This window comes from Orcinus orca, chromosome 11 (assembly GCF_937001465.1).
Source record: "Orcinus orca chromosome 11, mOrcOrc1.1, whole genome shotgun sequence".
Lineage (NCBI taxonomy): Eukaryota > Metazoa > Chordata > Mammalia > Artiodactyla > Delphinidae > Orcinus > Orcinus orca.
The window spans coordinates 78,612,068-78,637,787 of record NC_064569.1 but is presented as its reverse complement, the minus strand read 5'-3'; the positions used below and the strand labels follow the sequence as shown (position 1 = coordinate 78,637,787).

Sequence of the window (25,720 nt, the reverse complement as noted above, 5' to 3'; positions counted from 1 at the left end):
ATACTCTTACCTTAACAGAACTGATATTTGGTAGTTCTATTAACATGTCAATAAGTAATTCTGCCCCCAAATAGAATGGTAAAACAGAAATAAAGAGGAAACTGTCCTGGCTAATAGGAAATGTTTCATACAGATCCACTGCTTGTTTATGAAGTATTTGTAGCTCCTGAGTAAAGTTCCAAAGAGCCCGACAGCAGTTCTGAAGCAGAGTCCAATAGCCACCACGATGAGCGAGAACCTAAGACAAACACAACATTCAAAAGATGCCGAAGTTCCCAAAGTTATGGATCTCTGAACAACTTCCTCTTCCTGCAAATATTCTACATCAATAGTAAGAGTAACTAACACCATTTGTTATATACTACTTACATGTGCTAGACACTCTGGTAAGACATTTATATGCATTATCTCAGTTCATTCTAATGACAACTCCTATGAAGTAGGTATGCACTAGTATTCTCCTCAATTTACAGATGAGGAATTGGAGGCATGGGGCTAAACTGCCCAAGGTTATGAGTCTACTAAGTGATGAGCTAGGATTTGCACACCAGCAGTCTGACTCCAGCACGCCCACTGTTCTAGGTGCTGGGAATGTCACAGCGAGCAAGGGAAACTGGGCCTGCCCTCGTGAGGCTTCAGTCTATTAGGAGAGACCGATACCAAATAAGCAGACAAATAAAAATACAACTTCAGGGAATGATAAGTGCTGTAAAGGCAAATAAAGCAGAAATGACTCAGAACGTGATGAGGGTGAGAGGACAGGTCCTTTTATACAGGGTGGTCAGGAGAGAAGTTCTCTGTGAGGTGAAGTATGAGCAGAGCCCTGAATGTTGAGTTGAACAAGTCATGTGAAGGTGGGGGTGGGAGTGTTGGGAGAAGAACATTCGGGGCTGAGGGAACAGCAGGTGCAAAGGATGGAGGGTGAACCTGAGGGCTGAGGAGGGAGCAAGCTTAGTGCTTTCAGAACCCCAGAGGGGAGAGTGGACTGCACAAGAGCAAGAGGAGTGAGTCCTGAGAAGTGAGCAGAACCCAGACCTTCTAGGGCCCTGAAGCTGGTACAAAGGAGCAGAGGATGCAATGCTCATGGTCAAGGCAGGTGATGTGGGTTTACTTTACATTTTTATAAGGTCACTCTCTCTACTTCACGAAGAAAGTGGGCACTTAAGTATTCCTTTCTCATCTAGAAAGAATAAATTTCTTCTCATCTCTTGAGAAGTTTGAAGTACATCCCCTTCTTGCTATGAGAAAAAGGAAACAAATTTCTTTGTAGATAATGATTCCAATTCTGAGTTTAATATTCTATCATATAATATTTAACAAGAAAAAGACAAAAGCATTTGACAGAAGACACAGGTAGCCTGGAGAAGCAGGAGGTCAGGGGGGAAGGGACAGGGCTTCCCCGTGGCCTAGAAAGATCTTCCCCTGTGCTAGAGGGGAGAAAGGAGTCTATGGTGCCCAGGAGGGATCAAGAGCCCGAAGAAGAACCCCTGGTGTCACTGGAGAAGCCCATGTCCCAAGTGTGGCTAGAAAGCAGCAGAGGGGTGTCTGAATATTCATGGAGACTTTGTAGACAAGGACAAAGGCCACCTCAGCTCTGGGTGGATGTATGACTATGACTAAAGGGGCTTTCCCTCCTCCCTCACAACTTGACCAAATGTGAGACCTCAGTCCCATGGCAGGCAAGCCTTACAGATGACTGACATAAAATCCAGCAAATTTAATCTCACCGATGAAACTAAAATTATGTATATTAAGTAAATAAATGTATCATACATGCCCAAATTCATGGGCTGAGATTTACGTCCACTACATTAACAAATAAGAAGGACCACCTTACCATTGCTCTCCTGCAATATAAAAAGATTTTCATAAAATGATCCAAGAGACCCACATTTGCTGAGTGATCCTTTTCTTTACCACTGAGACCTGATTGAGAGTCTGATTCATAACCTGTTTGTGTCTTGGAAACATTTTCATCACTCATCGTGGAATTAAGAAATGCTGAAAATTCTTCTCCATCTACAGTACAAATATAAAGTATATTATTATTGAAAAGAGAGTTAAGTTCCAGGAAACACAACAGGTGACTAGCATCAAATGAATAATTCAGATAACAAGCGCTACATAAATTTGAAGAAAGGACAGAATTATCATGGATATGCTGAACCCGGGAAAGTTTCCAGAGAAGGAGGCTTTTAGATTAGGTCTTAAAGGGTGATCATGATTTAGCTACGTGGGAAGAATATAGAGAACATTCCAGGCAAGGGTGATGGCCAAGGGAATGATGCAGAGGCAGGAATGTCATGCTTTGGGGGAGAAGAATGACAGGATCCCACTGTTCCTTAATTTCCCCGCAAACAGGCCATTCCCTGGACACACACGCCGGAAGGTGAGGAGCATCCCCTGGTGTTAGGCAGTGCAGCAACCCTGATCACTCGTTCTCCCGCTGCTGTGCTATAAAAACACAGAGGATTTCTCCTGCCACAAACATTCCCTTACTAGAACTCTGCATTAAATAATAAGTCTCAATAGCAGAATATTTTATTGCCAATTTCATGGGAGGTCTTAGGGAGCTACTTTAAAAAAAACTCAAGAAGCTATATATACTGTAATGTACATACAAAACATGGACTCTTTCTATGTCCACGGAATTTACTTTCAAATACTTTAATAGTCCTGGTATGACATGCAGGTACCAGTTAAACTTAAACTATACCCTAGAAGAAATTAAAAAGCACGTTAAGTACCTCAAATCTGAATCAACCCCCCTGGGGCAGTTAACCAGCATATGAAATATCCTGTTCAGCAATAAGCCATATAGGATTTAAAATGCCATTTCTGAAAATCTATATAAGAGGGTTTGTACTAGCATAAAGATATTAGAAATAAATTTTTATTTGTGAAATGAGTGGTATTCAAGATAGGTGATTGTTTAGAAATAGTGTCATCAGTGCAACACCCAGAGAGCCCTGTTCACCTACATCTCTCCACGTCCTGGAGGCCCCAGTCACCTGACCAGAAGACAATACTGGTTGGTCCTGCCATGAGGGTATTACTGCCTTCATCTTGGAGAGAGCTTTCATGGAAGGTGATAATTACAGCTCCTAAGGCAAGAGCGGACTGCCCTGAGTACAAAATCGGAACGATGAAACAGCTGCATGATGTTTTCATGCCTGCTTACATCAGTATGTTTGGTGGAATTTGTTCTGAAACTTACTTCCACTAAAACATAAAACCTGACGGCAAGTCTTCACTTACCTTGACCACTGGAGGCTACCAATATTTTTTAAAAGAACATTATATTTGCTGAATGGCCAAATTGATTTAGGGGAGAATCCTACATAAATATTTCCAAATATATATGATGATGCCACAAAAATGTAGAAATTTTTTTAAAAATAGAATAAGAATCTCCTACAAAATATCACAACTCAACTAAATTCCTAAGTCATTGGAAAATGATGTGTGTAGCTCTGTGTCTATGGGGGGGTGTACGTGTCAGGGTATGTGTGTATGTATGTGTTGCATTTGTGAATAAAAAAATCTAAAGACAATTGGATAGCATAGAACGTATTTATTTTACCTGATGGTAAGAGAGCCTTTCTTCTTTTAGCTGTAAGAGGGAAATCAAGCATCGCTTTATAGTTTTCTAGAGTCAATTTTCCTGTTGGTAATACTGTTCCTGAATTATACAGTGAGAACATATTAGGATCAAATGACCGGAAACTGCAAAGGGGAAAAAAACTCATTAAAAGAACAATATAAGCAAAATTGAATTAATTCTGTCAAATACCAAATAAATAAATACATGTTTTAATAAAATGGAATTTAGCACCAAGTTACCCTGATACAAATTCGGTCACTGTCTAATTTTTGTGCCACCAAGTAATCATACACGAACGGCCGTGTGTGACTGGCAGGTCGGAGAAGAAGAGCTCTCGGTGTCCAGGGGACAGTGAGGAAGTCCATCTGATCTGAACTGTTTTCCCTTTCACAGCCTCAAGAATGGGTCACTTTGCCAAAAGCCTTTCCTGTTAGTCAAGCAATCTAACTGCTTCTTAAATGCTAACCTGGTCTAGCCCACATAGACCAGAATTTTACTTTAAACAAAATTCTGGAGAAATAGAAACTGGATCAAGTTCATTGTGGGTTTCAACCTGCATATTGTTCACTGGATTACTGAAATAAATACCCTCTTAATTCATATCCCTGTCACCATTCTTTCCCTCCTCCAATCCATTTGATATGCTGCTGTCAGAGAAAGTGCCTATCATAGACCTGCTTTAAAAAAAAAAACAACTTAATAATCTTCCACTGTATATAAATTAAAGTTAAGATTTAATAGACTGTTAAGACGCTCCATGATCTGGTACTGATCTACTTTTCTAATCACTTCTCACCACTCCCTTTCACATGCCCTAGATTCTGGTCAGACCCCTGGGGGTTCCCATCCTGTGTTTCCTACCTGGGCTCTTGACTCATTCTTCCACCTATCCGAAATGCCTATTTCCCTACCTGCACATTTCTAAATCTTGCCTGTCCATCAGGACCCAAGGCAAGTGGCTTCTCCTCGTGAAACCTTTCCTGTTAGTCTCATCAGGAGAAAGCCTCCTCCCAAGGAACAAAGACTTTATGTGCACTTCACTTTTTACCATTATTTACAATTATTCGTGAACATTTGTGAGCCACACTACCAGACTCCAACTTGTATATACTGCTCACCTTTGAATGCCCAGGTACTTAACTCAGCACCTGGTATCTAATAGGTGCTCAACAAGGGTTTTTTTTGGCCACGCTGTGCACTTGCAGGATCTTAGTTCCCCGAACCAGGGATTGAAACCCAGACCCACGGCAGTGAAAGCTCAGAGTCCTAACCACTGGACCGCCAGGGAATTCCCTCAATGAGTTTTTTTTCTGTTGTTCTTGTGTTTTTAAAGAAAGACTCTGGTTACATAGAGTTACTCTGGTTACGTGGTATTCCATATTACGTATTTATGTTCTTTTTTTTATCTCCTATAAACAACACTTTAGCCAAAGACAATCAACAAGAACTGGAAAATGTCTTTGGAATTAATGACAGAAAGTTTACATTGTATGAGAAAATACAACCTGTGTTTATACAGGCTTAAAATATACCTCTAAATGAAACAGAGATTTGCCTAATGACTACTAATATAATTTCTGTACAATTAATATTAAACTTCTCTTGGAAAAGTCACTTTCCCCTTTCACTGAAAGCTATATTGACTAATATATTCAAAATATATGCAAATTAGTACTTCATAAGCACTTCAGCACTCATTTGGGAAAGATTCTGAGATAAGAAGTTTAAAAATATACCAAAGGTCAGTACAGACTGAAGCACTTTGTAAACCTCTTTAAGTTATCATCAGCATTGGAGCCCTGCTCATAGAAATACAACCCATGTTCTTGAGACTAAAGAAGTATTATTCATTGATAATATACTCTACCTGACCATTACCAATGACGAACCGAATTTCATCTTTGCATGTTCCCCTAGCTCTGTTAAAAGCAGGTTGAAGTGTGCGTTTGCCAGATACAGGTTCATCTGAGCTTTCCAGGGCATCTCCTCAAGAAATATTTGATGAAACCTCTTCTTTTTAACATAATTTAATATTAAAGGATTCAAGTTATCTACCAGGAATCGATGTGCTACTTTTCGAACATCAGCTCTCTTATTTCTGCAGAGGGAGAAGGAAGTTTTGAAATTATACAAACTTCCAGACATTTAACAAAGAAGAATGATTCCAATTTGTACAAAATACATCAAGAAGTCACCTGACTGCCCTTATGCAAATGTTTCTGGTTTATCTGTCATTTCCTTAGCGCTAAAAACGTGAACTAGGACAGTGAAGCACGCACAAGGATAAACACTAGGGATGAAGACACTATGAATTGCCTTCAATTCTCTCTGATGTCTGTGTGCTAGGCTCAAACCAAACAGCGCTTTTCTTTTCCATCACCAAAAGGCCACTGAGATTAGACAACTAAATTATAACATTATAATGTTCACATTCATCAACTAACTTCAATATTAAACAAGAAAATCATTTCTCTGTTCTGTTCCTTAAGGGAAAAAAACAATGGAGCCAAATTTTTTCTAACATTAGCTAGCCTACAGAGGAAATAAAACAGTCAACTATACAACTATACGTGAAATAACTTCATACATCCTATATGCAGTGTGCTCTGGAAAAAACTAATATCTCAAAATTTAGCTAATAGTTTAGGTTTTAAGTATAACATATATTCAATTTGTTTCAAATTATTCCTATCAAAATCTCAAAGTAGCCCACTTAATTTTTTTTTTTTTTTTTTTTTTGCGGTATGCGGGCCTCTCACTGCTGTGGCCTCTCCCGTTGCGGAGCACAGGCTCTGGACGCGCAGGCTCAGCGGCCATGGCTCACAGGCCCAGCCGCTCCGCGGCATGCGGGATCCTCCCGGACCGGGGCACGAACCCGTGTCCCCTGCATCGGCAGGCGGACTCTCAACCACTGCGCCACCAGGGAAGCCCAGCCCACCTAATTTTATAGTTACATAGTTGTTTAAATGACATGACTACTTCTTCAAAATACTTTATCTTTCTTTTTTTAACCCTTGACAATGTTGCTGCCTCATTGGTCTGTGCCATTCTACCTGATTTATATTGGAGAAGGGGAAAAAATGATCTCAACTGGTAAGTTAAAGTATCTTGCTCACTTTAATAGACAACATGTCTGCATCTGAATCAATACAACACACACACACACACACACACACACACACACGGAAGAAAAGGAAAGAGGGATGGATGGAAGGAAGGGAGATAGACGTTGTTGCATGAAAAAAACAGATATTCTGAAGAACAAAGGAAGGAAGGAAACTACTTTTTTTTTTTTTTTTGGTACGCGGGCCTCTCACTGTTGTGGCCTCTCCCGTTGCGGAGCACAGGCTCCGGACGCGCAGGCTCAGCGGCCATGGCTCACACGCCTAGCCGCTCCGCGGCATGTGGGATCTTCCCGGACTGGGGCACGAACCCACGTCCCCTGCATTGGCAGGCGGATTCTCAACCACTGAGCCACCAGGGAAGCCCGGAAACTACTTTTTGATATGTAGTGTTGACATTATCATTCAGTGCTAAATATTTTGTATTTTGTTCATGACTTCCTTTTAATCCAACGTTTTTTGAGCTTTTTGCTGTTGTTTGGTTGTCTTAAGTAATGTTTTTTGGTTTCCAAACAAATGGAAATGTTTTAAATAACTCTACCTTAAAAATTAAAAATACAATTTCCAAAATAAAAATCAATCTTATTCCTGTGTGAAGAGGTCAAGTCACCTCAAAAGGCCAAGGAGAGTGACAGGACTACCTGCATCTTCCCCGCCACAGACGGTGAGATCATACAGGGAGATACTTCTCACTTTGGCGTTAGGATCATTTTGAGCTGGAGGTAAATGAGAATGAACAGACGCAGAAAGATGCCTTCTTGGAGGTTCCCTTATCTGATAGAAAATAGAAACTTCTGAAAAATGAAGAATGCCATAAATCTCCTCTCCTGGGAAATTTTATGGCCATGAAGAGTGAAAATCAGCGTCAAGATGGACCTGCCCAAACAAGTCTTACTCCAATAGTTTCTCTCATATTTCTACCAGAGTTTGCTGCCCTTGAAAGCCTAAACCCCTTTTCCTTGTTTTGTCACTTTACTATAAATTTGTTGTTCTTTTGTTAAGACGCCGTAGAAGCCCAAGTCCTAACTACCCCTTTGAGTAACTCATCACTGAGTTCTCCCATGCATATGCAAACATTAATAAACTCCTGTTTGTTTTTCTCTTGTTAATCTGTCTTTTGTCAGTCTAATATTACAGAGTCCCAGCCAGGGAACTTAGGAGGGTAGAAGGAAAAATAATTTTTTCCTTGCCTAAAATCTCAATGAAGCTGTTAAAAAAAAAAAAAAAAAGAAGCTGGGAAGTAATAAGAATAAAAGCAAAAATTAAGGGCAAGGAAAATAAACACAATAAAGAAGACTTACAAAGACAAAATTTGGCTCTTTGAAAAAATGGGGAAAAAACAGACAAACCTCTGGCAAGATAAATCTCAAAAATATGAGAGAAGACAAAAATTAATGAAGTTAGGAATGAAATACAGGGTGTAACTGTAGATATAGCAGAGATTCAAAAGATAACATGAGAATATAATAACGTTTTATGAATATATTTGAAAATTTAGATAAAATGGATAATTTCCTAGAAAATAGAATTCATCAAAAGGAACTCAAAAAAAAAAATCACACGGTCTTCCCTAGTGGCTCAGTGCTTGAGAGTCCGCCTGTCGATGCAGGGGACACGGGTTTGTGCCCCGGTGTGGGAAGATCCCACATGCCGTGGAGCGGCTGGGCCCGTGAGCCATGGCTGCTGAGCCTGCACGTCTGGAGCCTGTGCTCCGCAGCGGGAGAGGCCACAACAGTGAGAGGCCCGCGTACCCCCAAAAAAAAAAAAAATCACAGATTCAGAGTGGCTATTAATCTTAAAGAAGTTGAATCAGTAGGTAAAAAATGAATGTATGTGTGCAGACATAGTATGTTATAATAAAAATACATATTTGGTCTTTGTCCTTTGTTCCAGGTATAGAGCTCCTAAAACTTGGGAGTTTCCTGAGTGATAGGAGTTTCTTGTTATTCATGATGGAACACACCTGAGTCTAGTAAGGTGCTAGACTCAGGTGCTAGTAAAGTGACTCAGGGTTGGGCCCCTAGAGAGCCTCTGGATAGGGGCTGGTCACCATAAAAATCAAACACATGATTACTAAGTGGAACTCTCAGCCCCAACCCCGTCTCCGGGGACAGTGACTGCAGATTGGTTTTTTAAAAAACCTGTGAACAATAAGGTTCAGAGAACTTCCAGGTTGGTGAACATATCCACTTGCTGGGAGAGCGATGCATCACAACTTCACAGGGACAGAGGTTCCTGTGCTCAGGACCCTTCCAGACATTGTCCTATGAGCCCCTTCATCTGGCTGTTCACGTGCATCCCTTATAAACCAGTAAACGTTAAGTAAAATGTTTTTCTGAGTTCTGTGAGCCATTCTAGCAAACTACTGAAACTGAATGGGGTGAGGAGGAATTATGGGGACCCCCTAGTTTGTAGTAGGCTGGGCAGAAATGTGGGTAGCCTGGCCATCCCATTTGTGGCCGGCATCTAAAGTGGGGCCAGTCTTGTGGGGCAGGGACCTTCAACTTGTGGGATCTGATGCTGACTCCAGGTAGATACTATCAGAATTGAATTGAATTTTTATGCTATAGCTCTGTAAGATGTTACCATTAGGAGAAACTAGGCAAAGGGTTTTGTATCCTTGGATGTAGAATATCTTTTTGGACAGTTTCCAGTCTTTTTTATCAATGGTTGTTCAGCAGTTAGTTGTAATTTTGGTGTGCTCGTGAGAGGAGGTGAGCCCAAGGTCCTTCCACTCTGCTATCTTGTCCCAACTCCCTGAGAAGTGGTTGGTTTTGGAAGACACATACCGTTGGAGTCAAAAGTGTGAGAAAAAGACACTGTACACGGTTTAACATTTATGTATTAATGTAATTCACTGCATAATCAGATTAAAGGAGAAAAAAATCTTAGTGAAGAAGAAATATTCAACAAGACTGAACACAATTCAGAAGAAAACTTTCAGAAAACAAGAAATAGAAGACAATTTCCTAAATTTGATAGAGTATCTTCCCAAATCCCACATAAATATGCCCAACTGATTTTTTGCAAAGCTGCAAAAGCAAATCAGTAGAAGGAGGACAGTCTTTCCAACAAATGGTACTGGAACAGTTGGATATCTGTAAGTAAAAACATAAATCTCAATCCCTTATACAAAAAGTTAATTCAAAATGCATCACAAGTAAATATAAAACATAAAACTTGGGGAAAAAATATATGACCTAGGGCTAGGCAGTGTTCTTAGATTTGACACCAAAAGCACAACCCATTAAAGGAAAAATTGATAAGTCAAACATCATCAAAATTAAAAACTTTTGCTCTGTGAAAGACTGTGAAGAGGATGAAAAGGCAAGCTACACACTGAAAAAAAAAATTTGCAAACCACATGTCCAACAAGGGGCTTGACCTATATCTAGGATATATAAAGATCTCTCAAAATTCAACACAAAAACTAAAAACAAACAGTCCAATTAGAAAATGAGCAAAAGACATGAACAGACACTTCACTAAGAAGATATATAGGTGGCAAGTAAGCACATGAAATGAGGTTCAGTATCATGAGCCTTTACAGAAATGCAAATTAAAGCCATGAGACATCACTAACACCTACTTTAATGACTAAAATAAAAAATAGTAATACCACTACCTGCTAGCCAGCATGAGGAGAAACTGGATCACTCAAACACTGCTGTGGGGATGTGAAAAGTACACCCACTCTGGAAAAAAGTATGGGATTTCTCACAAAGTTAAACATGCACTTACCACACAATCTAGCAACTGCGCTCTTGGCCATTTATTCCAGAGAAATGGAGATTTATGTTCACACAAAACCTGTACATGAATGTTCACAGCAGCATTACTCCTAACAGTCAAAACAATCCAAGCAATCCAAATGGCCTTTAGTGTGTGAGTGGTTAAACAAATTGTGGTATGTCAGTGCCACAGAATACTACTGAACGATAATAAAGTGAACTAGTGATGCACACAACTTGAATGGGTCTCAAAGGAACTGTGCTGAGTGGAAAGAAAAAGCCAATCTCAGAAAGTTATATACTGTGTGATTCCATTTTTATAACATTTTTGAAATTACAAAATTATAGAAATGGAAAACAGATTAGTGGTTGTCAGGGGTTGGGAGGGGGAGAGGAAGGGAGGTGGCTGTGGTTATGAAAAGGTAGCAGGGGGGCTTGGCGGGTAGATCCTTATGATAGAGCTGTTCTGTTTCTACACTACGGTGATAGTCACACAAGTCTATAAATGTGATAAAATTGCATAAGACTAAATACACACACTCATATGATTGCACATAGAATTGCTATAATCTGAATATGGTCAGTAGATTGTATCCATGTCAATTTCCTGTCTGTGCTATTTTTAGTTATGTAATTAATACTAGGAGAAACTGGGTTAAAGGTATACAGGTTTTTTCTGTATTACTTTTTGTAACTGCATGTTACAATTGTATGTACAATTATCTGAAAATAAAAAGTTTTTAAAAGTGCATGTTACAACAAGGATGTCCACAATCACAGACTACATTCAAGATTAAACTTGACATCCCAACCTGTAGGCTAGACAAAGAAGTAAGAGGCTTGAGTGTTAGAATGGATTAAGCGAAACTTTCATTATTTGTTCACAGTATGACCGTCCACACAGAAAATCTGTAACTATGGATAAATTACCAAGTTGTATAGAAGATCGAGTTGTTTATAAATCAATCATATTCATATATAAAAAACAGAAGTATTCAAAAACATAATTTTAGAATACCATTTACACAAATACCAAAAAGCATTCCTTTTATGTAGCTAACAAAAGATAGGTAACAGCTTTATGGAGAATATCATAAAAATTTATTGATAGATATTAAATAGGATCTAAGTATGTGGTCTGTCTACTAATAGAAAGATTCAATGTTGTTTAAAACAATAACTTTTCAAACCAATCCATATATTCAATTCTATCTCCATCAAAATCACAAGTTGTTATTTCTTTTTATTACTCACAGCTATTCCAAACTATTTTGTGGAAGAATATCTAAGACGTGCATGAAGGAAAAGAACATCCTGGAGAGACTTGTCCTATCAAGACAATAAAACTTAATTTAAAACCAAACAAAGTATGATAGTGTGATATTGACTCAGGGATAGACAGAGTAATGGGACAGGAAAAAGATTCCAAAACTACATATAAGACAACTTGCTAAATGACAAAAAGTGACAGTGATGACAGAATAGACTACTCAATAAAGGGAGCTAGTCAATCGGGTATAATGAAACTATAATGAAACTAAAAAAGAGGGGGAGAGGGATTCTTCCTCTCACCATTCATAAAAATTGATTAGAGTTGGATGCAATTCCTAATTGTAAAATCAAACATTTAAATTGATGAAGAAAATACCTTACTACCTCGGAGAAGAATTTCAAAAATGATAAAGAGAAATGTTGATACATTTGACCCAATTAACAGTTATAGCTTTTGATTTAAAAAAAGATGACTTTCAGGGACTTCCTTGGTGGCACAGTGGTTAAGAAACCGCCTGCCAATGCAGGGGACATAGGTTCAAACCCTGGTCTAGGAAGAGCTCTCATGCTGTGGAGCAGATAAGCCCGTGTGCCACAACTACTGAGAGCAGAGCCCACAAGCCACAACTACTGAAGCCCGCATGCCTAGAGTCCGTGCTCTGCAACAAGGGAAGCCACCGCAATGAGAAGCCACACACCACCATGAAGAGTAGCCCTGCTCGCCCAACTAGGGAAAGCCTGCGTGCAGCAACAAAGACCCAATGCAGCCAAAAGTAAATAAATAAATAAATAAATAGATGAATGAATGAATAAAAAATAGATGACTTTTAAAATGTAAATGGATGAGCCTCAAACTGGGAAAAGCATTAGTATCCAAACTTCTAAAAATAAATGAGAAAACAAAAGTTGCAAATGCACAAAGGATCTAAACAAGCAGTCTTGAGAACAGAAAAACCCTAGGGTTTTAAAAAAACATGAAAAGCTGCCTAACCTCATTAGTAATCAAAGAAATAGAAATTAAAATAACAAGGAGAGAAAATTTCACAGCTCATAGGTCCACAAAAATTTGAAAATTTGATATTAATATTAAGTGTCAGGGAAGATGCTGACTAAGGGAAACTTGACACAACACTGATGAAAATTTTAAAGCAATTTAGCAATATCTAGAAATGTTAAAATGCCCATATCCTGAGAACTACACTCCTGTGTATTTACCCCAGAAACTCTCACATGTGCATATGGAGATATATATAAGAATGTCCTTTGTAGCACTGTTTACATAATGGAAAGTTGGACTAGACTTGTGTATAATCAACATGAAAAAAATCTCACAAACATAATAGTGAGGAATAAGAGCAAACTGGCAAAAAAATTTGTAAAAATTAATACTGTATGTTATTTTGGGGCATATACATACATAATTGAAGTATAAAGTCACTTATAAGCACGATAAATGCCAAATTTTGGATTGTATTACTTCTGGGATAGAGGGGGACAGAAATGCATCCCAAACGCTTTATATGGTATGCTGCATATTGGGTACATGTTCATTTGTTATATTATTCTCCATATTCATCTAAAATATGTCATAATTTAAATAAAGAAAATGAAGGGATAATCAAACAGAACGTAGGCAAATGCAAACAAAAAGAAGAGTGGTTTAATTAATATTTATATGTTGAAAATTAAGATCAAAATCACTAAACAGGTAAAGGAAAGCATTACATAATGAAGGTAAGGTATATAAAGAATGTATGAGAATCATAAATGTGTACTTGTGACAATAAAAGCTAAACACACCATGATGAGTTTTATGGTTTAAGTTTTATAAACAAGGACATTATCTGCTAATAATTAAAAGTAATTTACCAGTTTAATCTCCTGGCCACTCTTATCTAAATTACTGCTATCACCATCTCCACTCCAGGCCAGTTACTCTATAGTATATCATCCTGTTCATTTATTTTATAAAATTTATCAAAAATCTAAATTGTCTTGTTTCTTTTGCACAACAAAAGAAACCATAAACAAGACAAAAAGACAACCCTCAGAATGGGAGAAAATATTTGCAAACGAATCAATGGACAAAATATACAAACAGCTCATGCAGCTCAATATCAAAAAAAGCAACCCAATCAAAAAATGGGGGCTTCCCTGGTGGCGCAGTGGTTGAGAGTTCGCCTGCCGATGCAGGGGACACGGGTTCGTGCCCTGGTCCGGGAGGATCCCACGTGCCGCGGAGCGGCTGGGCCCGTGAGCCATGGCCGCTGAGCCTGCGCGTCCGGAGCCTGTGCTCCGCAGCGGGAGAGGCCACAACAGTGAGAGGCCTGCGTACCGAAAAAAAAAAAAAAAAGGGCAGACGACCTAAATAGACATTTCTCCAAAGAAGACATACAGATGGCCAAGAGGTACATGAAAAGATGCTCAACATCACTAATTATTAGAGAAATGCAAATCAAAACTACAGTGAGGTATCATCTCACAACGGTTAGAATGGGCATCATCAGAAAATCTACAACCAATAAATGCTGGAGAAGGTGTGGAGAAAAGGGAACCCTCTTGCACTGTTGGTGGGAATGTAAATTGATACAGCCACTATGGAGAATAATATGGAGGTTCCTTAAAAAACTAAAAATAGAACTACCATATGACCCAGTAATCCCACTACTGGGCATATACCCAGAGAAAACCATAATTCAAAGAGTCATGTACCACAATGTTCACTGCAGCACTATTTACAATAGCCAGATCATGGAAGCAACCTAAATGTCCATTGACAGATGAATGGATAAAGAATATATGGTACATATATACAATGAGATATTACTCGGCCATAAAAAGGAATGAAATTGGGTCATTTGTAGAGACTTGGATAGACCTAGAGACTGTCATACAGAGTGAAGTAAGTTAGAAAAACAAATATTGTATATTAACACACATATGTGGAATCTAGAAAAATGGTACAGATGAACCAGTTTGCAAGGCAGAAATAGAGACACAGATGTAGAGAACAAACATATGGACACCAAGGGGGGAAGGGGGGGTGGGATGAATTGGGAGACTGGGATTGACATGTATACACTAATATGTATAAAACAGATAACTCATGAGAACCTGCTGTATAGCACAGGGAATTTTACTTCACTGTACAGTAGAAACTAACACAACATTGTAAAACAACTATACCCCAATAATAAATAAATAAATAATAAATAAAAAATTAAAAAATAAATTGTTTATTTGTGTCTTTATTTTGTGTTCCTTTTATTAGTATGTAAGCTCCCTGATGGCAGTGATCTTATCTGTCTACTCTACCAATGTATCCCTGGTGCCTAAAATAATGCACAACACATAGTAACCCTCAAGTAAAAATTTAATTAATTAATCAATCAATACCTTTCTTGCTCCGCCATTTCAGAAATAAAAGGATTCTTATTCAAAAATTCTCTTAGAGTTTCCTTTTTTTTAGATCTCTGTCTGGGCTTCACTTCTGTAGTCTTAACAAGGGAGATAACAAAAATGTTACAAATCCAACTTAAAATCTTAACACAATACTATAATTTACTTGTACTCTAATGCTTATCTTTTCACATTAAAATAGTGGTTTCTTTATGTCCCTCAATTAAAATTATTAACAAAAGTAAAAGAAGTACCCCTGTAGACAAAAAAAATGGTTATAAAAATATCCTTGTGGTAAGAATTAAAATATATTGCATAATTATAAAATTATGATTGTTGGTATTCTATTCTGTTTCACATTATACTAAATTATAGTACAGCCAACCATCTCTAGATGCATGCATCTCTTAAGTTCATTAACTTAAAATTCAAAATTTATATGAAACTTACTCCTAAAATCTCCACTACTGCAGCTTTGAACTTCTTCATAGGTTTGATGACCTTTTTACACAAAGTATTGTCCTTATGTTTCATTTTTTTTATTCCAAGTAGGGACTCATTCCTCCTAATACAAAAAGATAAAGTCAGTTAAAAGGATCTACAAGAATTTATAAAACTACCCCAAAGTAATAAACCTTTAATGAGTATTGCCACTGAAATTATGCTAGAATACCCAAAATTGGTTATGTCCCACGCATAAATGAGACTATGATACTCCTGGTCGTCAACGAATAGCTAGTCTCTCAAAAGAGCAAAATGTAAATCACACCATAAAAATGTGATGAGAGCTGAAGTATGATCTAGGAGGAATAGAATTGAACTGAAACTAAAACGTGAACACTCCCCTTTAAAACTGAGAAAATAACTACATAAGATTGACCCTAGACAAACTACTTTGCTTCCAACAGACTTCAGTCCTTTTAGTTCCATCAAGTGCAAGCTCCCAGCCACTATCAACTTCTGGATATTAACAAGAGTTAAGCATTTTAGATCTATCTATTTAGACTACATTCATCCCTTGGTAACTGCAGGGGCTTGGTTCCAGGACCCCCTCAGATACCAAAAGCCAAGGATGCTCAAGTCTTTTATATAAAATGGCACAGTACTTTCATATAACCTACACACATCCTCCTATATACTTTAAATCATCTCTAGATTATTTAAAATACAACGTAGGCTTCAGAGGTCAGATCCCAGGGAGAGGACTGGGGTTGGCTGCGTAAACACAGCCTGAAGGGGGCTAGTGCGCCACAATTGGCAGGGAGGGAGTCCAGGAAAAAGTCTGGAACTGCCTAAGAGGCAACAGACCATTGTTTCTGAGTGTGTGAGGAGAGGAGATTCAAAGCACGGCGTAAAAGAGCTTCAGAGATGGGTGCAAGCCGCGGCTATCAGCGTGGACCCCAGAGATGGGCATGAAATGCTAAGGCTGCTGCTGCCGCCACCAAGAATCCTTTGTGCAAGCACAGGTCACTGTCCCCACCTCCCATCCCGGGAGCCTGTGCAGCCCGCCACTGCCAGTGTCCCGTGATCCAGGGACAACTTCCCAGGGAGAACACACGGCACGCCTCAGGCTGTTGCAACGTCACGCTGGCCTCTGCCGCCACAGGCTCATCCCACATTCCATACCCCTCTATCCCCCTGGCCTGGGTGGAGCTCCCTAATCAGCTGCTCCTTTAACACCCTCCTGTCTGGGTGCGAACCCACGCCAGAAGACGACCTACATGCAGAGGCGGGGCCAAATCCAAAGCTGAACCCCAGGAGCTGTGCGAACAAAGAAGAGAAAGGGAAATTTCTCCCAGCAGCCTCAGGAGCAGCAGATTAAATCTCCACAATCAACTTGATGGACCCTGTATCTGTGGAATACCTGAATAGAAAATGAACCATCCCAAAACTGAGGCAGTGGATTCTGGGAGCAACTGTAGACTTGGGGTTGCTGTATGTGACTGACTAGTTTCTGATTTTTATGTTGATCTTAGTACAGTTTTTAGCATTTGTTATCATTGGTGGATTTGCTTATTGGTATAGTTACGCTCTTCTTTTTTTAAACTTACTTTTTAAATCTTTTTATTTTAATAATATTTTTCTTTTTTTTTTTACATTAATAACTTTATTTATTTTATTTTATTTTTTCTTTCTTTTCTTTCTCCCTTTTCTACTGAGCCTTGTGGCTGACAGGGCTCTGATGCTCTGGCCAGGTGTCAGGCCTGCGCCTATGAGGTGGGAGAGCCGAGTTCAGTACACTGGACCACCAGAGACCTCCCAGCCCCACATACTATCAACTGGTGAGAGCTCTCCCGGGGACCTCCGTCTCAGTGCTAAGACCCAGCTCCACTCAATGGCCAGCAAGCTCCAGTGCTGGACAGCCCATGCCAAACAACTAGCAAGACAGGAACACAAACCCACCCATTAGCAGAGAGGCTGCCTAAAATCATAGTAAGTTCACAGACACCCCAAAACACACCACCGGACGCGGTCCTGACACCAGAAACACAAGATCCAGCCTCATTCACCAGAACACAGGCACCAGTACCCTCTACCAGGAAGCCTACACAACCCACTGAAATAACCTTACCCGCTGGGGGAAGACACCAAAAACAATGGGAACTACGAACCTGCAGCCTGTGAAAAGGAGACCCCAAACACAGAGTAAGTTAAGCAAAATGAGAAGACAAAGAAATATGCAGCAGATGAAGGAGCAAAGTAAAAACCCACCAGACCAAACAAATGAAGAGGAAATAGGCAGTCTACCTGAAAAAGAATTCAGAGTAATGATAGTAAAGATGATTCAAAATCTTGGAAGTAGAATGGGGAAAATACAAGAAACATTTAACAAGGATCTAGAAGAACTAAAGAGCAAACAAACAATGATGAACAACACAATAAATGAAGTTAAAAATTCTCTAGAAGGAATCAATAGCAGAATAACTGAGGCAGAAGAACGAATAAGTGACCTGAAGATAAAATAGTAGAAATAACTACCACAGAGCAGAAGAAAGAAGAAAGAATGAAAAGAATTGAGGGCAGTCTCAGAGACCCCTGGGCAAATATTAAATGCACCAACATTCAAATTATATGGGTCCCAGAAGAAGAATAGGAAAAGAAAGGGACTGAGAACATATTTGAGGAAATTATAGTTGAAAACTTCCCTAGGGGCTTCCCTGGTGGCGCAGTGGTTGAGAGTCCGCCTGCCGATGCAGGGGACACAGGTTCGTGCCTCGGTCTGGGAAGATCCCACATGCCGCGGAGCGGCTGGGCCCGCGAGCCATGGCCGCTGGGCCTGCGCGTCCGGAGCCTGTGCTCCGCAGCGGGAGGGGCCACAGCAGTGAGAGGTCCGCGTACCGAAAAGTAAAAAAAAAAAAAAAAAAAAAACTTCCCTAATATGGGAAAGGAAATAGTCAATCAAATCCAGGAAGTGCAGAGAGTCGCATACAGGATAAATCCAGGAGAAACACACCAAGACACATATTAATCAAACTATCAAAAATTAAATACAAAGAAAAAATATTAAAAGCAGCAAGGGAAAAGCAACAAATAACATACAAGGGAATCCCCATAAGGTTAACTGCTGATCTTTCAGCAGAAACTCTGCAAGCCAGAAGGGACTGGCAGGACATATTTAAAGTGATGAAAGGGAAAAACCTACAACCAAGATTACTCTACCCAGCAAAGATCTCATTCAGATTTGACGGAGAAATTAAAACCTTTACAGACAAGCAAAAGCTAAGAGAATTCAGCACCACCAAACCAGCTTTACAACAAATGCTACAGGAACTTCTCTAGGCAGGAAACACAAGAGAAGGCAAAGACCTACAATAACAAACCCAAAACAATTAAGAAAATGGTAACAGGAACATATATATTAATAATTACCTTAAATGTAAATGGAATAAATGCTCCAACCAAAAGACATAGACAGGGCTTCCCTGGTGGCGCAGTGATTGAGAGTCCGCCTGCCGATGCAGGGGACACGGGTTTGTGCCCCGGTCCGGGAAGATCCCACATGCCGCAGAGCGGCTCGGCCCGTGAGCCACGGCTGCTGAGCCTGCACATCCGGAGCCTGTGCTCCTCAATGGGAGAGGCCACAACAGTGAGAGGCCCGCATACCAAAAATAAAATAAATAAATAAATAAATAAAAGACATAGACAGGCTGAATGGATACAAAAACAAGACCCGTATATATGCTGTCTACAAGAGACCCACTTCAGACCTAGGGACACATACAGACTGAAAGTGAGGGGATGGAAAAAGATATTCTACGCAAATGAAAATCAAAAGAAAGCTGGAGTAGCAATTCTCATATCAGACAAAACAGACTTTAAAATAAAGACTATTACAAGAGACAAAGAAGGACACTACATAATGATCATGGGATCAATCCAAGAAGAAGATATAACAATTGTAAATATTTATGCACCCAACGTAGAAGCACCTCAATACATAAGGTAAACGCTAATAGCCATCATAAAAGGGGAAATGGACAGTAACTCAACCATAGTAGGGGACTTTAACACCTCACTTTCACCAATGGACTGATCATCCAAAATGAAAATAAATAAGGAAACACAAGCTTTAAATGACACATTAAACAAGATGGACTTAATTGATATTTATAGGACAGTCCATGCAAAAACAATAGAATACACTTTCTTCTCAAGTGCTCATGGAACATTCTCCATGATAGATCATATCTTAGGTCACAAATCAAGCCTTGGTAAATTTAAGAAAATTCAAATTGTATCAAGTATCTCTTCTGACCACAATGCTATGAGACTAGATATCAATTACAGGAAAAAAGGTGTAAAAAATACAAACACACGGAGGCTCGCTAAACAATACACTACTAAATAACCAAGAGATCACTCAAGAAATCAAAGAGGAAAACAAAAAATACCTAGAAACAAATGACAATGAAAACACAATGACCCAAAACCTACGGGATGCAGCAAAAGCAGTCTAAGAGGGTAGTTTATAGCAATACAATCCTACTTCAAGAAACAAGAAACACCTCAAATACACAACCTAACCTTATAGCTAAAGCAATTAGAGAAAGAAGAACAAAAAACCCCCCAGAGTTAGCAGAAGGAAAGAAATCATACAGATCAGATCAGAAATAAATGAAAAAGAAATTAAGGAAACAATAGCAAAGATCAATAAAACTAAAAGCTGGTTCTTTGAGAAGATCAACAAAATTGATAAACCATTAGCCAGACTCATCAAGATGAAAAGGAAAAAGACTCAAATCAACAGAATTAGAAATGAAAAAGGAGAGGTAACAACTGACACTGCAGAAATACAAAGGATCATGAGAGATTACTACAAGCAACTATATGCCAATAAAATGGACAACCTGGAAGAAATGGACAAATTCTTAGAAAAGTACAACCTTCTGAGACTGAACCAGGAAGAAATAGAAAATATAAACAGACCAATCATAAAGCAATGAAACTGAAAATGTGATTAAAAATCTTCCAACAAACAAAAGCCCAGGACTAGATGGCTTCACAGGCAAATTCCATCAAACATCTAGAGAAGAGCTGACACCCATCCTTCTCAAACTCTTCCAAAATATTGCAGAGGGAGGAACACTCCCAAACTCATTCTACGAGGTCACCATCACCCTGATACCAAAACCAGACAAAGGTGTCACAAAAAAATGAAACTACAGGCCAATATCACTGATAAACATAGATGCAAAAATCCTCAACAAAATACTAGCAAACAGAATCCAACAGTACATTAAAAGGATCATACACCATGATCAAACAGGATTAATTCCAGGAATGCAAGGATTCTTCAATATATGCAAATCAATGGATGTGATACACCATATTAACAAATTGAAGGAGAAAAACCATATGATAATCTCAATAGATACAGAAAAGGCTTTTGACAAAATTCAACACCCATTTACGATAAAATCCCACAGAAAGTAGGCACAGAGGGAACTTACCTCAACATAATAAGGCCATGTATGACAAACCCACAGCCAATATCATTCTCAATGGTGAAAAACTGAAACCATTTCCACTAAGATCAGGAACAAGACAAGATTGCCCACTCTCACCACTATTATTAAACATAGTTTTGGAAGTTTTAGCCACAGCAGTCACAGAAGAAAAAGAAATAAAAGGAATCCAAATTGGAAAAGATGAAGTAAAGCTGTCACTGTTTGCAGATTACATGACACTACACATAGGGAATCCTAAAGATGCTACCAGAAAACTACTAGAGCTAATCAATGAATTTGGTAAAGTAGCAGGATACAAAATTAATGCACAGAAATCTCTGGCATTCCTATACACTAATGATGAAAAATCTGAAAGGGAAATTAAGGAAACTCTCCCATTTACCATTGCAACAAAAAGAATAAAGTATCTAGGAATAAACCTACCTAAGGAGACAAAAGACCTGTATGCAGAAAACTGTTAAGACACTGATTAAAGAAATTAAAGATGATACAAACAGATGATACATGTTCTTGGACTGGAAGAATCAATGTTGTGAAAATGACTATACTACCCAAAGCAATCTACAGATTCAGGGCCATCCCTATCAAACTACCAATGGCATTTTTCACAGAATTAGAACAAAAAATTTCACAATTTGTATGGAAACACAAAAGACCCCGAACAGCCAAAGCAATCTTGAGAAAGAAAAACAGAGCTGGAGGAATCAGGCTCCTGGACTTCAGACTATACTTCAAAGCTACCGTAATCAAGACAGTATGGTACTGGCACAGAAAGAGAAATATAGATCAATGGAACAGGATAGAAAGCCCAGAGATAAACCCATGCACATATGGTCACCTTATCTTTGATAAAGGAGGCAAGAATATACAAGAGAGAAAAGACAGCCTCTTCAATAAGTGGTGCTGGGAAAACTGGACAGCTACATGTAAAAGAATGAAATTAGAACACTCCCTAACTCCATACACAAAAATAAACTCAAAATAGATTAAAGACCTAAATGTAAGGCCAGACACTATAAAACTCTTAGAGGAAAACATAGGCAGAACACTCTATGACATACATCACAGCAAGATCCTTTTTGACCCACCTCCTAGAGAAATGGAAATAGAAACACTAATAAACAAATGGGACCTAATGAAACTTAAAAGCTTTTGCACATCAAAGGAAACCATAAACAAGGTGAAAAGATAACCTTCCAAATGGGAGAAAACATTTGCCAATGAAGTAACTGACAAAGGATTAATCTCCAGAATATACAAGCAGCCCATGCAGCTCAATATCAAAAAAAACAAAAACCCAATCCAAAAATGGGCAAAAGACCTAAACAGACGTTTCTCTAAAGAAGATATACAGATTGCTAACAAACACATGAAAGGATACTCAACATCACTAATCATTAGAGAAATGCAAATCAAAACTACAATGAGGTATCATCTCACACTGGTCAGATTGGCCATCATCAATAAATCTACAAACGATAAATGCTGGAGAGGGTGTGGAGAAAAGGGAACCCTCTTGCACTGTTGGTAGGAATGTAAACTGTTACAGCTACTACGGAGAACAGTATGGAGGTTCCTTAAAAATCTAAAAATAGAACTACCGTATGACCCAGCAATCCCACTACCGGGCATATACCCTGAGAAAAACATAATTCAAAAAGAATCATGTACCACAGTGTTCACTGCAGCACTATTTAGAACAGCCAGGACATGGAAGCAACCTAAGTGTCCATCGACAGATGAATGGCTAAAGAAGATGTGGCACATATATACAATGGGATATTACTCAGCCATAAAAAGAAACGAAGTTATCTGTAGTGAGGTGGATGGATCTTGAGTCTGTCATACAGAGTGAAGTAAATCAGAAAGAGAAAAACAAACACTGTATGCTAATACATATATATGAAATCTAAAATTTTAAAAAAAAGGTTCTGAAGAACCTAAGTGGAGGACAGGAATAAAGATGCAGACATAGAGAATGGACTTGAGGACACGGGGAGGAGGAAGGGTAAGCTGGGATGAAGTGAGAGAGTGGCATGGACATATATACACTACCAAATGTAAAAGAGATAGCTGATGGGAAGCAGCGCATAGCACAGGGAGATCAGCTCCCTGCTCTGTGACCACCTAGAGGGATAAGATAAGGAGGGTGGGAGGGAGATGCAAGAGGGAGGGTATATGGGGATATATGCATACATATAGCTGATTCAGTTTGTTATACAGCAGAAACTAACACAACATTGTAAAGAAATTATACTCCAATAAAGATATTTAAAAAAAAGAATGATACCTTTTAATCATGAAAGCATTTAGCCTGAATTTCTTTGGAATAAATAAATTAAATACAATGTAAATTCTATATAAATAGTTGTAAATACAATGTAAATGCTATGTACATAGTTGACGGGAGTGCAGCAAATTCAAGTTTTACTTTTTGGAACTTTTTTTTCGAATATTTCCGATCCATGGTTGGCTGAATGCCTGGATGCAGAGTGGATGCCAAGGGCAGACAGTACTAAATGTTCTCCCTTCCCCCCAATCACCTGTAAGGATTCTCAACCTTGTTTTTTTTAATCTGCCATCGACCTCTGTGGTAACCTGTCCCCTTCTCCGAATACTGTAAGGTCGCTTATTATCCCTCCCTCTATTGGTACTTACTACCTATTTTCCTTGAAATTTATATATTTCCTAAAATCTATATTTCCTCTGGTAAGTACTTGCTAGGTACAACACCACCCTGCTATAACATGATAAATGGGATCCAAAAGCTTAAATTAAATAAAATGTAAAGTCATATTAACACAAGGTGAAGGAAATGACCAGGTGAATCTGGTAGCTAGTTCCAGGGGCTGGGGTCCCAAACTCATTTTGGTCCCAGTAGTGGTCAGCCTCTCACTTCGATTTTGATAAAGATGATCCTGGATCCTGTGCTTGGTTGGGACTCCAGCCAAGCTGCAGCAATTCCAAGAGTCTCTCAGTTAGTTGGCATTCATTTTGGCAAATGTTTTGTCTGCCTGAACTACAAAGCTTGGACCACTGATCACCGGGGACTTGGGAATCTATCCTCTGCTCTGCTAATTGCATCCTGACACAACTTAGTTGCCTGCTGTTTTCCAACCAGCTTGTCTCTTCTCTACCTCCTTTCTCTCCCACCCCACCAGAATGCTTTTATTGCTGCTATTCCAGAAACAGGTGGGAAGGAGAGGAGGTCATCGGTGTACACTTGGGCCACCATCTTCCCAGCCCTCTCAGCATTCTCCTCCATGCTCTGCAGAACTCTCATCCACTGAATAAACTCCTCCACTCCTCAACCTCTTCATAGACTGCTTCCTCCTAGTTCCGACTGCTTTTTATTTTGTTTATGGTGTATTATGAAAAATAGTACTTCTAAATTTTTATGTAATCATCATTATTGATCTTTGATTTCATGACTTATTGTTTTGATTACCTATATCACTGCCTGCTTCTGACCCAAAACATTGAGTTCCAATGACTGTCTGCCTATTATTTCACAAACACAAATCTGTTATTCTTTATCTGACAGCACAAGGCTCTCATTCATGCTTTTTTATTTTTAAAATATTTTTCATTACTCTAGCCCATTCCATACAAACTAATCTGACTGGAATTGCATTAAACCAACAAATTAATTTGAGAATAACAGAAATCTTCACAATATTCCATCTGCTTATCAAGTAATGTACTATGTCTCTCCATTTATTCAAGTCATTTTTTTTCATACCTCTTAGTAAAGATGTTTGGTCTTCTTTATATTAGCCTAAATCCCCTCACAATTCCTGATAAACTTAATCCTGTAGTTCACAGAAATGGGATCATTTTTCCATTATATTTTCTAGTTGATACAGCAAAGCGTTGATTTTGCATCTACCCATCCTATGGAATTCTATTATTAACTCTGATAGTTTTCAGTTAACTTAAGTTAAAAAAAATAATAATTATTTGCAGATATCAATCTTTCCTCTCTATTTTCAGAGTACTTCACTGTGGATTTCACTTGATAAACATTTTTGAGATAAACATTTATGTATTATGTGATAATCACATAAATTCTAATCCTAATTTCTATTTCTTATTTTAATGTGCTGCCAAGAACTTTCAGAACAATTTTAAATGATAGAAGGAATAACAGGTTTCTTTGTTGTACTGCATATTTTAACAGAAAATCTTTTAATCCTAATTTGCCAGGAATTGCTGCTGAACATCACCACATGACTTTTTAGCACCTATAAAAGACTCCTTGGACTACTAATGATAATTATATTTAGATTTCCTACTATATTTATATTGAGAACAAAATCTATATTCTCACTGCTAAATTTATAAGCTAGTGTTTTATTTTTATTCTATATACTTCTAAATAAAGTTGATCTCTAATTTTCTATTTTTTTATTCTCTTTTTACAAAACTGTTATCAGAGCCTGCTGTGATAAATTTACTAGGAAACTATAACCATGCTCTGAAGTAGCTTTATGTAAAACAAAATTATTTGTTCCTATGAAGGAACTAGCCTTAAAAAGTTTTTGAGCTTTCCAAATTTTTTTACTGCTTCAATAAATTCTTATAATTTAAAATTTTCCAGATAATCATGACTTCAGATTAGAT

The 25,720-nt window shown here is 38.5% G+C and overlaps 1 protein-coding gene across 1 annotated transcript in view; it reads right to left on the bottom strand.

Annotated features, from left to right (window-relative positions):
* The window catches only part of CFAP54 (cilia and flagella associated protein 54), a 306,933-nt gene that overhangs the window by 159,663 nt on the left and 121,550 nt on the right, over positions 1-25,720 (bottom strand). Inside the window, exons 31-36 of the mRNA XM_033427688.2 lie at positions 15,579-15,693; positions 15,126-15,226; positions 5,472-5,702; positions 3,584-3,726; positions 1,838-2,019; positions 11-238 (exon numbers count right to left, since the gene is read on the bottom strand). Coding sequence (XP_033283579.2) covers positions 11-238; positions 1,838-2,019; positions 3,584-3,726; positions 5,472-5,702; positions 15,126-15,226; positions 15,579-15,693 — 1,000 coding nt within the window. The remainder of the gene's footprint in view (positions 1-10; positions 239-1,837; positions 2,020-3,583; positions 3,727-5,471; positions 5,703-15,125; positions 15,227-15,578; positions 15,694-25,720) is intronic.